The sequence below is a fragment of the Silene latifolia genome, chromosome 10 (genome assembly GCF_048544455.1).
Source record: "Silene latifolia isolate original U9 population chromosome 10, ASM4854445v1, whole genome shotgun sequence".
NCBI classification, from domain to species: domain Eukaryota; kingdom Viridiplantae; phylum Streptophyta; class Magnoliopsida; order Caryophyllales; family Caryophyllaceae; genus Silene; species Silene latifolia.
The window spans coordinates 131,954,275-131,973,714 of NC_133535.1; the positions used below are offsets into that span (position 1 = coordinate 131,954,275).

Here is a 19,440-nt window from a genome sequence, read left to right on the forward strand (position 1 = left end):
ATGTTGGTTATTACAATCTGATATGCCAAGTAAGACTTTTGGTAAGAATGTGTGTCGTTATAGTACTAATGATACCATATCCATCAGCAATGGCAACATAAACAGATGGAAGTTTAATGACATACATGAGTATTTGGTAGATTGTTCACATAGTCTCTTATTATGTTGGCAGTCTCAAGCATACACCCTTTATTACATGTTCATATGTTCTGCCATTATGTTAGCACGTAAAAGATGACCACTACTCAGGAGGCCATCTAATGAAATGAAAGATTAAAGGTCCTATAAAAATACACAAATTTTACACATTAGACATCCAATTCTGTGACCATGTTTTGCTATTATGTTATCAATTAATTTATGGTGACATTTTGGATAGGAGAAACTTAGATTAGGAATATTTTTCCACTTTTGATATATAAACTGCAATACATGCAATACCATTATATTACCACATAAGAAGAGGTCCCAAATTGTGAAATAATGGTCACGTGTACATCATTGTTAACATAATTTTAAAATAAAAACTAAGAGACGACATAGTTATTGCGCCAAAATGATACATAGTAGGTAGGTGTCACTCACAGGATGTAACACCCCGTCATACCAAGGTACCTTACCAGGACTACCCAAGCATGAAAGGCTGTTACCATCTCGGTTGCCCGAGGTTAGTATATATCAAAAGCGTCCGTCCTAAACACATTTATTAGAAGTACTGTAAAGTATTAATGTTTACAACAATCCAATTCCAAACCAAAACCAATAAGTGAATACAACTGAGGACAACTACAAAATCATAGCTAAGACTCGTGACTGTGATACTACAACGGGTGATGGCGACTTCCCCATGACCGCCCAAGCTCACCAAATGCAATAACTGTCAAGTCTGCTCACCATCCCCGAATGGATCACCGCAGGTTTTACAAAACAACAACAACGGGGTCAGTACCATTCAATCAATGTAAGACAAACAAACAATGTAACCGACTGATCATCCTCCATAGTAACCGACTACACACCGAAGTGTGTAGCCCTGCCAGATTACCCATCGCAACAGGTAATCCACTCCGCCAGTGGGTGACCGCAGCCCATCCCCACCAAGTCCAGCTCATCAACGAGCGACTAACAATCCCTGTCCCTTAATGTGCACATCCCCTCCCGTGACGGGTTCCACGGAGGGCGAACTAGGGTGTGAAGCCACTCCCGCAAGTGACTCCACCACAATCACACAACACCACAGCATCACAGCTGTCACAACACCACAACTGTCACAACACAACCACATCACCACCGTCATCACAACACCCATACTCTGATGATCAATAGATAACAACAATTACAACACAAGCACAGTCTTAAATCAATTAACAGTAACTGAGTAGGGAAACCCTACCTTTTCGCAATCCGATATGCTCTAATCAATCATACAATATGCATAGCAATTACCACATCATCACCTACAACAATTATAATCAACAATCAACACACATATAATGACCAAACCCTAAACCCCCAAATTAACCCAAAACAATAATTAGGGCAAAACCCTAAAAGACAACTTAATGAGACTCATGAAATCAGAGACTTACCGACATAATCGACGCAAGGCAAGATTCGTTAGACTCACGAACAATCCACGCAAATGAGAGGGGGATTTGGAGAGGATTAGAGTGACGTTGTGTAGTTTAGGTTTTGTAAAATGTTTAGAAACTGTAAAATGCGTCTCAATATAACTCTAGTCCTATCTAAATCAACCGCGGAAAATATTACCCTTTAAACCGGATACTCGGTCGAGTATAGAGTATACTCGGCCGAGTATCCTCTACTCGGTCGAGTATTACCCATACTCGGCCGAGTATTCTTGGGCAGTAGCCAAACAGAATACCCAACACACTTTGCTCGACCGAGTAGGCCATACTCGGTCGAGTACCAACCTATAAAATCCGTAGTGTTACAATCTTCCCCCCTTAAAAAGAACTTCGTCCCCGAAGTTCCAACCCAACCTATAAAACATGAACACCTAACATTAACTCCACCAACCACTCTTACTAGTTAACATATCCTCTCGATATTGACTCCATAATATTATCGAATAACCACAATATAACGTTGCCAACCTTGTCTCACTTCCATAACACTCACTAGCAACTCAATACCAAGACAATCCACAAAACAAGATCAACCATCGAAACGGAATGAAACGGAATGTTACATTCTACCATCCTTAAAAAGGAACTTCGTCCTCGAAGTTTACTCACACTCATAACATCATCATCCAACTGTCAACACTATTGAAATATTCTCCCATTCCTAAACATCGAACTACTACAAGCACGGTCATGACCTTTAATAAAATCAATCAAAACAAATATCCGTCCTTTATGCTACACCAACATTCTACTTCCAATTATACTACCATATGCACAACCATCAAAATCTCTTTTATCGCATCCTCCTCCTCTTAAGATAAATGTTACGTCCTCGTAACTCACTAATACTAAATCCTAGCTATATCGTCTCATTATCCTCATCACCACCGCATGTCAAAGATAACCACCTATAATCTAAACACTCGTCATGTATATATCCAAGGCTCTCTTACTTAAACATTTCTCATACCTCAACTCATTCGGCACACCACCTGACCTATACCATAAAACTCGTAGCAAAATCACCATACTAACTCTCCATTATTACTGCAAAACAACATACCTCTTTATGTAAAGCACCTATCTCCCAAAAGCATAACTCACGATCCACACTCGTTACGTACACTCACACTAGATCCTCAAGTTCTTTCCTTCATTACCGCAAAACTCATACATAACTTAACATGACACTATTTCCCCAACACCCTACACTCACTGTCTCAACAAAGGATTATGAACCACCTGCACCTTTCAGGTCATTACCACACATGCTTTACGAATCACTTGCCATTACCATGTCTACTAAAGCCTTATCTAGAACAAGATCAAAATTATCAGAACAACCTCTCACAACCGTGTCCCATCAACAGAATATCACTATACCATGACAACAACGAAAACATATATACAACTCTATTTCGTATCATACTCTACCCTCATTCCCAAACATAACCTGGTAAAGAAAACATCAATAAACAAGACAACTGTCTATCTGCACAAACTGAAACTCGCAGGGAACAACATCAAACAAAACAACAATCTATGTATAATCGGTATGTACTTTAAACTCGAATCATAATCATCCCGCCTACTCCACCACAACCGGTGACGGCATCGCAACACCGCCACCAACAAATGACCGCACCGCATGCGAAAATGCCCGCATCACAACATGAAGTACCATGTCCGGACCACCACTCGAGGCACAACAACCACATCGATAATCATCACAATCACATATAATTCCCATAAACACCGACTCGATGACATTTCGAACAAGAAAACTCATTCAAAACCGTTCTACTAGATTATAACACAACATATTATACGGAATAAACTGACAAGAATCTCATGAACGTCATCCTTACCATTTCACGGAATAAACATGTATCATCAATACACATACAATTTTAACTATCCATGCCAGATCAATCAAATTATTACCTTTTGAACCTCATTCCATTAGTATACCGTACCCAACATAAATTACAAAACATTCATATAACAACTTTATAATTATCACACCATACCACTTCTTGTGAGGTCAGAACCTCACACAAACATTTTACACATATCATAGACCCGTAATCACATCCAACTAGTCAATCCTAATCACGTAAGTTACCCCCCGATAAAGGTTACCTATCGCTTGAGCTTAACTCGTATGCCCCTCATAACACATTCTCCCATTCGCATACCCATCACCCCCTGCCAAATGTAACCATACCATTAATACTCAACTACTAACAACCGCCTCATATAACCACATCTTATGCTCTCTCACAGCCATACATATCAACCTGGTCTCTACAAAATCAACCTCTTTAGAATTGCTACTTTTCTAATATACCATTACCCTTAACCACTAGTCACAAACGATAACACTACCATTGTCCGGACATCAACCTCTTACACTCATCTCTAAACCTCACGATTTCTTTCCTAACTTTGGTTAACATCCCTAATAACGAACATCAAATCCATCAACAAAATTACCTTAACGTTCTTCCCAATAGTATTCTTAATTGTATTATTACCCGACTCACCACCAAGATTTCATATCGTGCAAATTCTCTACCCAACTTTTACTTTACTTAATTCCTCGAAACTCCTGATTAATCATGTTGTTCTGAAACTCCTATATAACCATTAACTCAAATCCTCATGATAGTATCATACATCTCGACGATTCCTTACTTTATATCACATAACTCCGGTGAACATTTTTCTTAGCTTTACTCCCCTCATTCTTTTCTTTTTACACTCGACAAAAGCAATTAACCACTCAACTCCTTATTACCTCTTACCTAACTCTTAATGCTCCGGTTACCTTCTCATTGCTCCAAAACTCACATCTCATTATTTCATATCGATATCATCTAACTCTTTCTTACCATAAATATTCTCTTATTATGCTATCACTCACCCTTGTCACCAATCCATCCATAGAATCAACGTTTATTTGGTCAAACAATCGCATCTCCCTTTTTACATCTCTAGAAATCAAAATTCATTTTATACCGTTTGTCCAAAGAATTACACACTAGGCTCACCAGTTGATATTCCAACTTCCCAAACTTAGCCACTATCTACAAATCCAAATCGTGATATAACTTCCTTTAAGTTCACTATATACCTCTCTTTCCTATCTTCTTACAACAACCTTCCATTACATATATCCTTAAGCAACTCTATCCTAGCTGTCTTCCTCCATAAATCCTTACACATCCAAATATGGCACTATTTGTATCCCTTATCTCAATCTTTCATTCTCATGCTTCTTTACACTTACATCACCCTTGCCCATATACACTTACTTTTATACTACTCAACACACGACTATATCACTCATCATATCTCACAAGACATGCTCTTTACCTCGATTAGCTCATCATTCTTCCCTTTTCTTTTTCCACTATCCTTCACAACCACATTAACACATGTCTTCCTTACCCAACACATGTCCCTCATAAGCCATCATTCTCCATGTCATAACTTCCGGTAACTTACGTATCAAAACCGTCTCACATATAAAAGAATGCGTTAAGACTCAAAACATACATGTGTATTGATGCGTGTCCTAAATATGTTGTTTTACGCCCTATTTTACACGCATTTCAGAGCTCATTTATGTAGTTTATGCTACTATTTGCCCCATTTTGTCTACTTTCGTATTTTTATGTAATATTGCAGATTTATGCGGAAATGAGTAGAAATCGAGCCAAATCCGTCCCTAAGTACTTAGCATTGCATTTGACATGGAGTAGTGACTCGAGGAATGAGCTTGGTGCGCGTTTCAAGGCCTAAAGATAGCAAAAGCATTGGTGCGTACGAGTTTAACAAGCAAAGAAGCGCTTCACATTATTGTAGCCTGCTTCAGATGGCAATATCTCGAGTTCTAGAGTCGATAATCGAGTGATTCCAATTGGCGGTGAAAGCTTATCCTCTTAGCTTTCCAACGCCGCATAGAACGCCTGATTTGACCAAGTAACGAAGAAATGGCAGCTGTTTTAAGATCGGTGCGCGCTGCAGAATTCGTCAGAATGCACTCTTCAGATCAGACACCCTTGGTCGATCGACCGACCTACATGGTCGATCGACCAGAGCACGACATACAGAAGCTCCTGTACAGCGCAAGTTGGTCGATCGACCGATGCTTATGGTCGATCGATCAACAACGGTCGATGCAAAATAAAAGATCGAGATTGAGGAAGCCCATTGTGTTTAGGTTTTAGAATAAAGTTGCGTACGTTTGCCTATATAACGTAACTCATTCCTGAGATACAAGGATCTAAGTTTTTATCATTAAGTCTTTCACTAATAGTTTAGGAAATAATTAGGGTTCTTGATATTGTTCCATATTCAATACAACTTGGTTTTCGGATCTTTCTTCTGCAATTTCGTTCGGTACTATTTCTGTTCTTATTCCAGTTTATTGCTTTATTATCGTTCATAGATATAGAATTGCTAGTTAGTATCCCAAAAGCCAATTTATCATTTTATGTCAATTACTTATTTAATCTTTTTAATCATGAATTCAGTAATTTTATGCCCTAATTTTATTGTTGTTATCGTTCCTAGTATGAGTAGCTAAATTAATTGTGCTAGGATATAGGGGAATTATAGTGTAGGCGGCATTAGAATTAGGGAGCCCTAATCGCGTGTTGGTCGATTGACCACCCTACCCGGTCGATCGACTGACCTCGTGAGGTTTTACCTTCGTTTTAATTGTTTTAACTCTTTATTCGACGAATCGAGTGCACACGACTAGTTGAATGTTTAGGATATGACTGACCCATTAGATCGAGAGATAGGGACAGTTGTTAGATCACCAATTAAAATGACTAAACTATGCTGAGATCGAAAGATAGGTACAGTTTAGATTATCAGTCACTTTTAAGGACGAGAGTCAGTATTAGTGATATTAGGGACTTATAGCGAGATCGAAAGATGCTATCTGTTAAGAGTGGACCGAGAGGACTTCTTGTTTTCCCGCCTCATGTGTTTGATTTAGACCGACTTAGTTTGCTGCCGCCGAAACTATAGTGAACCGACCATCCTAGTACCCCTTTTATTATCTGTTTTATCCGTTTATTTAGTTTATTGTCTTTATTTGCCTTTAGCTATAGACCAAATCCAATCAAACCCCCACCTTATTGTTACCTTAGACTGAATTTAAACAACTAGAAATTACGTCTGCCTCCTTGTGGTTCGACCCTGTTACCACTAGCCTAGGTTAGTCTTAATAGGAATTATAAATTTTATCTTTGGTACTCACAACGACGGGTATCAAATTTTGGCGCCGTTGCCGGGGAGGCAATTGTTCTAATTTTTGGTTGTCTTTATTTTAGTCATTTTTTCGTCTCAAGGGAAGACTGAGTACCTTGAGGCAGTTCTTATCTTCTCCTTTAGTGTTGTTTATTTGCAGTACTTCAGGAGAGTCCACTCATGTTCCATTCTTGGGAGCAGCAGGTGGAGAATTGTGGGAGATGTGGCGCTGAGGGGCATGCTTCTGTTATGTGCCGAGCAGATATGGACCAAGTCTATGCTTACTGGCATTATAAACAAGATCATTATGCGCCGCCACATTCGTGCTATCAGCAAGGCTTCCAAGAGCCTTCATATTCCTATGCACCGCCTCAGCAAGATCCTCTTCCTTCTGAAGAGAGTGCGGAAATGAAGTCTATGGTGGAGATGCTTAAACTCCAAATGCAGGAAATCGCTGAACAGAGAGAAGCTTCTTTCAAAAGACTTGAGCTTCTCTTGGCTCAAGTAGCTGCCGAGCAAAATGATGATGTGTATGACTCGGAGGATGATGATTTGGAGGAAGATGAAGCGTCAATTGAAGACTTCAATGCTGTGCCACATGAAGAATTCGATCAAGTAAATTTGTGTGGTCGAACGAATGACATTGCAGAAGGAAGAGCGGTCGATTGACTGGAACCAGTGGTCGATCGACCAGTTATGCTGGAGGAGGAAACTACTCGATCGAGTAGTGATGCCGTTCGATCAACCCCTGCAGCCTTGGGAATTGTTAAATCGTCACCAACGCCTATTCCGGATGACGATGAGAAGGTAAATGAAGACCACTCCGATCCGATTAGAGGTAATTCCACTCCTTTAGTCGATTATGTTTACCTTCCTACTCCTTCTGTTAAACCATTTGATGCTGTAGAATTGACGCCTCCGCTCCAGTTTGGGGACAAATTGGAGGAACATCACTTTTCACTTTCTACAGGTCTTGTCAAGTTCAAAGACCCTGGAGGTGAGTTGGGTGTTCCTATCTTGAAGTCTGGCACTGCCCGGATATATGATCCAGGAGGAGGTCCCGATGAGGATATGCCGTCTAAGAAGAAGCTGTGCGCTAAGGTGAAAGATTGGGATCCGGATGCTGCGAGACGTTGTTATTCTTCCGTTTCCATGTTGTGGAGGCCGGGAGAAGATTTGACAGTTTCTGAAGCCACTGCGTTCAGTCAGAAGCCTAGTAGTGAGCCATTCCGTGGCCGTTCTTGATCAACTATTAGTTGATCAATTGTTTCCTCATAAAACATTGTTTTTATTGCTTTTTGTTAGATTTTCTTTTTAGTATTTTGTGTGCGTGAGACTTCGCATTTTATTTTGTTTGCTTAGGATTTTATACGCTTTAAACTCTACATTTGGGTTTTGCGCAATTTTGGGCGCGTATTATTGTGCACTTGCAGGTTTTTAGACCTCATTAGCTCAAGTAATTGAGCAAATACGAAGAAATAAGGAGTACAACAGTATTTTCAGTCGATCGACTGGCTACATTGGTCGATCGACTGAGTTGCACTTTCCAGGAGCTACTGTTCCTGACACATTGGTCGATCGACTGCCGTTCTTAGTCGATCGACCAAGGACGCTGCTGTACCTGTTTACGACCTCTCTCCTGCTATGTTTAGTCGATTTGCGGACTTAAGGGAGTTTTCTACTCCAATTATCTTCCGTCATTTCATTTATTTCTTCTATTTTTCCCAATTGTGCACAATTTTACCGTTACATTATTGTCCTTCTCGATTTTATGCGTGTGCTTTGTTTGTCTTTTCAGGTACTTATTGGTAGCACTGCTGGCTACTGAAACCTCCTAGCTCACGCTGGTTTGGGGAGGTTTCCTTTGCTGCGCTTAAAGTCTTGTGAGTTCCCGATTTCCACTTCATGCCATATTTATTTATTTCATTTTACGCAAATTCCCGTTTCTCTCTTCTTTCATTACATGATTTTGCACAATGGGGACATTGTGCGATTTGGTTTGGGGAAGGGTTTTGCGTCGCATATCATTTGCTTGCATTCACGTTTACATTTCAGTTTTGCATTGCTTGTTTATTTCCTATATATATACAAAAATCCAAAAAAAAAATTGAGAAAAATTTCAAAAATTTCAAAAAAATGCACGTTTATTTTAGCATATAGGTCGAGTCGGAACGGTAGTATTTCAATGATGACATTGCATTTGCATTTGTTTTTGCCTAAGCCTTGCTAATTAACATGTTATTGGTAGAATCTTATTGCATATCTACGAGTTTTCGTTAAATTATTTGCTGAACTTGAAACTTGACTTAGAATTTTGGCAACCTACATCATATTTCTGAGATTTAAAGCCTATAACTGGTGACATTCATGACCGGTTTATTTAGGAATGTGAGTAGTACTCCTTATGAGACATGTTTCCTTAATATGCATAAATATGAACTTAATCTGCTTAATACCAGTATGCATTCGGTTTGTGGTTTGTTGACACATGTGGTAGAGGTTTTCCTTTATTCTTTATGCCCATAAGCTCCACACTGCCAAAAATAGCCTTTTTTGTCCCATTACTACATCCTACATATAGCCTGTCCTTTGTCAAGCTAGTAGTCCGTGCCCTTGGGATTGTTACTTAGTTTTTGGTGGTATATGCTCTTATTGAGATGTTGTTGGGAAATGAAAGAAAAGAAAGAAGAAAGAAATGGAAAAGAAGAAAAAAAAAGGATGAAAAATGTTTCGAAAAAGAAAGAAAAAAAAAGTGTTCTGTACTGTTCAAAGCGGTCGATCGACTGGCATCATAGGTCGATCGACTGTGGTCCGAAAGAAAAAAATAGAATCAATTCGCATAATTCAAGCCTTTATCTTATGGCGATTTTTGCTCCCATGTTGCATTAGTATCTTATGGGGAGTTTATTGATTATTATTTTGGAGATTGTGAGATTTGTGCTTGCTATAGCACCGTTTCGTTTGATTATGAGCAAGAAGTTGGATGTTGCTATTTGGTTCCGTTTTGGTACTAGCTTGATCACCTGTACCTCCATTTTTCCATAAATGTTTTGCCTCTTCTTACCCATACCTCACATATCCACATATATACCTCGGCATGTGTCATGGTCATTTTGTTGGTTGGAATGCGTATGTACGGTTGTAGAGATCATTTTCATATTAGATTGCAGGCATGTTCTTATAGGTCGTAGTTAGGTGAGAGTCACTACAAAATTAATTCTTTCTATCCTCTTATATTCACCTGTGCTTATGTGTGATATGAGCGACCCGTGAGAGTCCGATTTGACAAGTCTCTACAGTTGACGGTTCAGCAGTTTTTAACAACTCCATAACTCGTTTGCGCGATTCGCATTGCTAATTGATTGTTGGTTAAAGCATTAAAATGGTTTAGGCTTTACATGTTGCATTTCGCTCTGAGTTTGAACTCGTTCCTTTAGATCGAGTCTAGTTCTTGCTTGGGGACAAGCAAGGGTTTGGTTTGAGGAAGTTTGATGCGTGTCCTAAATATGTTGTTTTACGCCCTATTTTACACGCATTTCAGAGCTCATTTATGTAGTTTATGCTACTATTTGCCCCATTTTGTCTACTTTCGTATTTTTATGTAATATTGCAGATTTATGCGGAAATGAGTAGAAATCGAGCCAAATCCGTCCCTAAGTACTTAGCATTGCATTTGACATGGAGTAGTGACTCGAGGAATGAGCTTGGTGCGCGTTTCAAGGCCTAAAGATAGCAAAAGCATTGGTGCGTACGAGTTTAACAAGCAAAGAAGCGCTTCACATTATTATAGCCTGCTTCAGATGGCAATATCTCAAGTTCTATAGTGGATAATCGAGTGATTCCAATTGGCGGTGAAAGCTTATCCTCTTAGCTTTCCAACGCCACGTAGAACGCCTGATTTGACCAAGTAACGAAGAAATGGCAGCTGTTTTAAGATCGGTGCGCGCTGCAGAATTCGTCAGAATGCACTCTTGTCTGACACCCTTGGTCGATCGACTGACCTACATGGTCGATCGACCAGAGCACGACATACAGCAGCTCCTGTACAGCGCAAGTTGGTCGATCGACTGATGCTTATGGTCGATCGACTGAACAACGGGTCTGACGCAAAATAAAAGATCGAGATTGAGGAAGCCCATTGTGTTTAGGTTTTAGAATAAAGTTGCGTACGTTTGCCTATATAACGTAACTCATTCCTGAGATACAAGGATCTAAGTTTTTATCATTAAGTCTTTCACTAATAGTTTAGGAAATAATTAGGGTTCTTGATATTGTTCCATATTCAATACAACTTGGTTTTCGGATCTTTCTTCTGCAATTTCGTTCGGTACTATTTTTGTTCTTATTCCAGTTTATTGCTTTATTATCGTTCATAGATATAGAATTGCTAGTTAGTATCCCAAAAGCCAATTTATCATTTTATGTCAATTGCTTATTTAATCTTTTTAATCATGAATTCAGTAATTTTATGCCCTAATTTTATTGTTGTTATCGTTCCTAGTATGAGTAGCTAAATTAATTGTGCTAGGATGTAGGGGAATTATAGTGTAGGCGGCATTAGAATTAGGGAGCCCTAATCGCGTGTTGGTCGATCGACCACCCTACCCGGTCGATCGACTGACCTCGTGAGGTTTTACCTTCGTTTTAATTGTTTTAACTCTTTATTCGACGAATCGAGTGCACACGACTAGTTGAATGTTTAGGATATGACTGACCCATTAGATCGAGAGATAGGGACAGTTGTTAGATCACCAATTAAAATGACTAAACTATGCTGAGATCAAAAGATAGGTACAGTTTAGATTATCAGTCACTTTTAAGGACGAGAGTCAGTATTAGTGATATTAGGGACTTATAGCGAGATCGAAAGATGCTATCTGTTAAGAGTGGACCGAGAGGACTTCTTGTTTTCCCGCCTCATGTGTTTGATTTAGACCGACTTAGTTTGCTGCCGCCGAAACTATAGTGAACCGACCATCCTAGTACCCCTTTTATTATCTGTTTTATCCGTTTATTTAGTTTATTGTCTTTATTTGCCTTTAGCTATAGACCAAATCCAATCAAACCCTCACCTTATTGTTACCTTAGACTGAATTTAAACAACTAGAAATTACGTCTGCCTCCTTGTGGTTCGACCCTGTTACCACTAGCCTAGGTTAGTCTTAATAGGAATTATAAATTTTATCTTTGGTACTCACAACGACGGGTATCATGTATATACCCTACGACTCAAAACAATGTAAAAACATAGCCACCGGCTCAAAACAAAAGTAAGAACATAGCCACCGACTCAAAACAAAAGTAAGAACATAGCCACCGACTCAAAGTGGCCGCCCAATGAGGTACTCAGTCGAGTACTTAACATACTAGGTCGAGTACAAGGTACTCGGTCGAGTAACTATATTACTCGGTCGAGTTTTCGACTCCAGAAGCAAACTCAATTGTCGCAGAAGGATTACTCGGTCGAGTATTGGGAATACTCGGCCGAGTAGACCTTACTCGGTCGAGTATTAGACTACTCGGCCGAGTTCACAACTCCAGACGCTAAACAGTATTATCACAGAGAGATTACTCGGCCGAATATGGAATACTCGGTCGATTATAAAAGATACTCGGCCGAGTAGGGACTACTCGGTCGAGTATCGTCGCAGTTCTCAGCACCGTCCAGTTTTCGTAAAACAGTCATATCTCACTCGTTACTTGGTCGTTTTGGGCGTGTAACCTATCGTTAGAATCGTAAGAAGACAAGCTATCACCTCAACTTGGAATTACAACAATATAATTTCTAGAACTCGAATTATGACAGTTTTAAGACAACCTTTCCGTAATCGTTCTTTCTACAGATCAAGTTTCGTAAGTCAAAACAACTTGAACATACATAAGGCAACAATAACAATTTAAAACCTCTAAAAACCAGTACGTAGTTGAACTTTTATCATACTCACATTAAAATTAAACACGACATTCACATATATAAACGCATGACCTTAACCATATGCTACTACCAACAATCAAGCATTATCATCATCATGTTCATATGCATATGTACCACTACCATACTTCATGCTCAAGATTGTATTAAACAGGTAACATGATCACATTCTCCATGCTCAATATTAATCAGATACGAATTCACAATTCACCTGTCATATTTTACCATGCTCCAACACTTAACATGCCAACATATTCACGCTCAAAGTTTAACATCAACAATCTTCGATACATCTTTCAACAACTATCACATTCCACTTCTTTCCTCATTTCATCCAACCATGCACAAGATTCAAACTATAAATATCAAACACACATGACTCAAACCTACAACAGTTTCCCCCCGTGTGACCGGCTTGAGATCGTAAGGGCCTTAATGCGACTTCGGGACGTCTCCCAAGTCTTTGCGGTAGCTCCAAACAACTCTCCCCGGGTTCATTTTATTTAGACTCCCTAAGTTCATTGGGTTCATTAGTTTTATGTGCCAGAATCTTCGGCTCTGATACCACTTTGTAACACCCCGTCATACCAAGGTACCTTACCAGGACTACCCAAGCATGAAAGGCTGTTACCATCTCGGTTGCCCGAGGTTAGTATATATCAAAAGCGTCCGTCCTAAACACATTTATTAGAAGTACTGTAAAGTATTAATGTTTACAACAATCCAATTCCAAACCAAAACCAATAAGTGAATACAACTGAGGACAACTACAAAATCATAGCTAAGACTCGTGACTGTGATACTACAACTGGTGATGACGACTTCCCCATGACCGCCCAAGCTCACCAAATGCAATACCTGTCAAGTCTGCTCACCATCCCCGAATGGATCACCGCAGTTTTACAAAACAACAACAACGGGGTCGCACCATTCAATCAATGTAAGACAAACAAATAATGTAACCGACTGATCATCCTCCATAGTAACCGACTACACACCGAAGTGTGTAGCCCTGCCAGATTACCCATCGCAACAGGTAATCCACTCCGCCAGTGGGTGACCGCAGCCCATCCCCACCAAGTCCAGCTCATCAACGAGCGACTAACAATCCCTGTCCCTTAATGTGCACATCCCCTCCCGTGACGGGTTCCACGGAGGGCGAACTAGGGTGTGAAGCCACTCCCGCAAGTGACTCCACCACAATCACACAACACCACAAAGATCACAAACACACAACACCACAACCGTCATAACACAACCACATCACCACCGTCATCACAACACCCATACTCTGATGATCAATAGATAACAACAATTACAACACAAGCACAGTCTTAAATCAATTAACAGTAACTGAGTAGGGAAACCCTACCTTTTGCAATCCGATATGCTCTAATCAATCATACAATATGCATAGCAATTACCACATCATCACCTACAACAATTATAATCAACAATCAACACACATATAATGACCAAACCCTAAACCCCCAAATTAACCCAAAACAATAATTAGGGCAAAACCCTAAAAGACAACTTAATGAGACTCATGAAATCAGAGACTTACCGACATAATCGACGCAAGCCAAGATTCGTTAGACTCACGAACAATCCACGCAAATGAGAGGGAGATTTGGAGAGGATTAGAGTTACGTTGTGTAGTTTAGGTTTTGTAAAATGTTTAGAAACTGTAAAATGCGTCTCAATATAACTCTAGTCCTTTCTAAATCAACCGCGGAAAATATTACCCTTCAAACCGGATACTCGGTCGAGTATAGAGTATACTCGGCCGAGTATCCTCTACTCGGTCGAGTATTACCCATACTCGGCCGAGTATTCCTGGGCAGTAGCCAAACAGAATACCCAACACACTTTGCTCGACCGAGTAGGCCATACTCGGTCGAGTACTAACCTATAAAATCCGTAGTGTTACACAGGAGCCGCGGTACTGGCGTGTAGGAATCAGCATTGAACTGGGCGTTGTCGTTGGTTTTCTTCACTCTTTTCTTCTTACCGAGGGCCCTTTTCTTCCTTTGGCTCCTCCCTTTCGTCGTACATCGAACGGGGTCTAAAACAGCATGGTCTTCAGACGGTTGAGTGTTATGGTCCGCGTCAATAGCAAGCTTTTGAAGTATAGAGGTCACTTTAGCGTTGGCCGTACCATAGAAGTTCTCGACAATTGCCCTAGCCTCTTTAACGTTTTGGCTCTTTGTTATCAGATTGTTGACATTTTTAGACATTGAACGTCGCCAATTGACGGCCTCGTTTGCAGCGCTTCGGCGCATGTCTGCCGGGAGTAAACGATTCCACACCTCAGTCTTTGCGAACTTCGTCCACCGCCTTCGAATATATGCAGACGGGATTTCCTGGACAGAGTGCATGTGGAGGACCTAATAATGTGACTGCATAAAACACCCATCACTTGATACTTCCTAAAAATGCATTCAGTTAGGTGGTTCCCGCAATCATAGGTCACGTGGTGGGATGATCCCTCATTGCCGCCAGTGTGGACCCTGTACAATAGGGTAGAATCCTCGGATTGTACAATAGATGCGCGGGTACCCATGGCAAGGCCAAACTCTTTCTCAAAACAACGAAACAGATGTAGAGTGTAAATCTGTGAGGCGTGTTGCAAGAGGTCCACAAGGGGGAACACGGAGGTCGGGGTAGCTCTAATACAGTTGAATTCTTTGAGCTCCTCCTCTTCTCTCCATCTCCGGACAGTTGTTTCGTATATACCAAAGAATTCGGTAACTGAAGTTGTTTTTGAAGCTTGAAAACCCATTGCATGGTTTGTGCTCTCGCTCCTTTGCGAAGATAGAATACCGACTGAAAAGTACATGTTATTGAACGCAGTGCACCATTTGGTTCGTAGGCTGTAGAGTCGGTTGAACCATGGGTGGTTATCGAGGCCATACTCTGTCGTCATAATTCGCCAAGTCGCTTCAAATTCAGTTTCACTAAAGCAACCATTGAGGCATTGGTTGAACATATTCTGGAATGGCCTATCATGCTTTAAAGTTCCAAAGTGAGAGTTGGCATTTTGTTGGATATGCCATTGGCATAGCCTATGTCTACTTTGTGGGTACACCTGTTCAACATAGAAAATAGTGTTACCATCTCGAGGGTAGATGTTTATATCTCTGGAATTGATATTAGTGTAAACATAAGTCCTAAATATGGTCACATGTCTAAACTTTGTGACAAGAATTAATCGGTATTACATGTCATCACATATTGGAATTATGTTGACATGTCAAATATCTATTAACCTCAGTTGACATGGTGATATATTACTGACCAAATTGTAATCAAATTTATCCTAAATGTTGACATCACTATGACTACTGACATAACATAGCCTCAGTGGTCACATATTAAAGGATTGTTGGATCATGTGCGAAATTTAAGAATTGAGACAGAAAATACCGCTTCAAGAGCGTTTGTCATTGCTTTGTCTTGGTCGGTGAAAATGGAGACAGGACGGAGATCATCACCCATAGCTTCATTAAACACGTTGAACAACCATTGAAATGATTCTTCATTCTCGTCCGATAGAAAAGCACACCCAAACATCACATTAGACCAGTGGTTGTTTATACCGACAAAGGCACCGCATATAAGATTGTACCTATTGATGCGGTACGTTGTGTCAAAGATAAGTACATCGTGATACAATCGATAATCCTCCCTCATCATTGAGTCACACCAGAATAGGTGACATAGCCTCCCTTCTTCGTTGAATTGCACACGGAAGAAGAAACCAGGGTCTTCCGCTTGTCTTTTCGTTAAAAGATTAACAAGTGTCGCTGCATCACCGCCCTCAATCGCTTTACTCTTCAACCTATGTACAAAGTTAACGTGATCCCTCTTTGTGTGTCCAACAAATGCTTCACCTCCCGCTGCAACAGTCGCCACCTTGTATTGAACAGATGGGCGGACTAACGCTTCTGTCAGAGCCCTAATAGTCTCTGCCTCGGCATCGCCTATTCGCCTTTCAGATCGGTGATGCTGCTGCCACTGCGTGGGGGTTAACGCATGGTTGTGAACTGTGATATGTTGCAATAATTCCCACTGCCCATCCTCGTTTAATTGCGACCTTAGTCCAGCTCTGCATTCGCACCGCGTGACTGCGGTATTCCTAGATTGGTTCAGACCAATATGAGGTAAACCATTCCCGTGTTTTCCTTCACATGAGCATACAAAATATCTCTCTATCTCAGGTGTGCCAGGCCCGTTTGCTCTACGAGAAGTGCCTTTCCTAATGCTAAAACCAACAGCCTGTGAGTGTTTTCGATACATCTCGTAGATCTCTTCCCATTTATCGGCTTTCCTCCCCGATAGTGACTTGGAATAATCAGTACCTAATGAAGTTGACAGTGTCACATTAGCTAAAAAAGTATGGCCATTGATCAAATACAAAAGAACAAGTGCATTTAAATGAACTTAGATAGTGAAGTTGAATGGGTGACAATTGTCGTACGAATATAGACAGAAATAAACTATATTATGTCAGTTCATACTGAGATAGTCAAATTGACAGGGTGACATTTGACCAAAAGGTATAGACATCAATAGAATACTAAACACCAAGTGCCAACTGAGATCGTCTAATTGACAGGGTGACATTTGCCCATAAGGTATAGACATCAGTACAATACTAAACAATAATTGAAAACTGAGATAGTGTAGTTGACAGGGTGACATTTTCCAAACAAATATAGACATCTATACAATATTAAACAACAATTGCAAAATTCATTATTTGTCTTACTATAGTTAACAGGGTGACATTTGAAGTATAAGTGTAGACCTTTCTGAATACCAACATGTGCATTTCTATGAACTGTCATAATCTAGTTAAGTGGATCACATGCGAAGAAAAAGTATAGACATGAATAAAATACAACACAACATCATTTTTTTTACATTATATGTCTTATTCTAGTTGACAGTTGACATTTGCCCCAAAACTAAACACCTTTGTGAAAGAAATGTCAACATTCTGTTGTAATTTAAAAAAATGTGTACTAATTATACATACCTTTACTATTATCCGTCAACCCTCCTTGAATTATGACATAATCATCATCTTCGTCCACCATATTAACGTCAATTAACGCACCATTTTCGTCAGCCATTATTTTGATAGCACGTTTTGTGAGATATTAAGAATGTAAATTTGGGCAATTGATTTGAAGACGCTTATATAGTTTTGAACACAAGCAAGATTTTAATGGGATTTTTTTTATTTGGGGTTTCTTAAAAATGTTGAACAAGAGACTCATTTTAATGGGAAAGAAAACAATTTGGAACTGAAGAAGAAGACGCAGGAGAGTAAAGAAGAAATATGACATTAATGAGATAGATATGGCAATTATGAGAGAAGTTTGGCATTAAATGCAATTAGGACTTATTGCAAATAATTGACAGTAAGTGTCATGCAAAGTACTCACACGTACAACATGCAATAAAGTCTCAACAGTGCTTTGTCTTTATGATGTTTCCCGACCCGCGAATAATATGGTATGTAATTGACCCGTCGCAAACTTGCGACGGGTATCTCCGTCATAAGGGAGAATTTGTGTTTTATTAGAGAGATTAAATTGTAATTCAACTAAGCAAACTAGAAAATGATCACAAATTTTAACTACAAATTACTGATTTCTAAATATGTCGTTACTAGGTTTGGTGCCCGGCTTCGCCCGGGCTACCTCTATTTACCGTTAAATTTTATTTTCAATGAAATAAACTATGTTGGAGTTGTTTAACTCACACGTTTACTATTTGTAATATATTTTTCTACGGCGTATCTTGTAATTATGATGAAATGTAAAATTTATTTTCAAATTATGAGAAACGTTCACTACCCCGCTATTAATATTATTACTTTCACGACATTCTTTCTTAATATCATTACGTTCACTACTCCCGTGGTTACGATTGTTTCTTTTACTAATTCCTCTATTTTTTTTCAATTAAATTCATTATTCCCGTTAATTTTATCCGGCCTATATTTAAATAAATAAAATATTTCCTTGAGTCAATTGGTTATTTAATTGTTCATACTTTTTCTCATTGTTACCACTATTACTTTCACTACATTCGTAGTTATTCTCACTACTCCCACTATCATTATTATATCTGTCACTACTCCCACATTAATACCGTTAATTTTATTAATCTCGTCGCTGTTACTATTACTTTTACTGCATTTAATTTAATGTATAATTCTATGATGATACTAATTAATTACATAAGTGGGGCATGTTAATTTTAAGGAAAATCACTATATTCTTGTGTTTTCTAAATTTAATTACTTTAATTTAATGTAATTTCCATAAATATTCTTCATCAAGGCATCCTTATATTATACTTTTAACCAAAACTATATAATATTTACATTGAGGTCCCTTTATCAGGTCCATCACACGGTGCTATCGATTTAAAACTATATAGTATAATTAATTTGTATAGATTTCTTTAATTACATTGAAGTCTCTTGATTTCTGGAATTAATATATAGTATTGATGTACTCTCGAGTCGGGTGGGTGCTGACCCCATTCATCCACTGTCTACACTTTCCTTCC

The 19,440-nt window shown here is 39.4% G+C and overlaps 1 protein-coding gene across 1 annotated transcript; it reads right to left on the reverse strand.

The window, feature by feature from the left end:
- Nucleotides 1–11,686: 11,686 nt before the first annotated feature.
- Nucleotides 11,687–17,990, reverse strand: LOC141608244 (protein FAR1-RELATED SEQUENCE 5-like). The gene is made up of 5 exons (XM_074427607.1): nt 17,894–17,990; nt 16,279–17,213; nt 15,272–15,940; nt 14,762–15,215; nt 11,687–11,691 (listed from the first exon to the last, which is right to left on the reverse strand). The coding sequence occupies exons 1-5, from the start codon at nt 17,988–17,990 to the stop codon at nt 11,687–11,689; spliced, it is 2,160 nt and encodes a 719-aa protein (XP_074283708.1).
- Nucleotides 17,991–19,440: the final 1,450 nt, after the last annotated feature.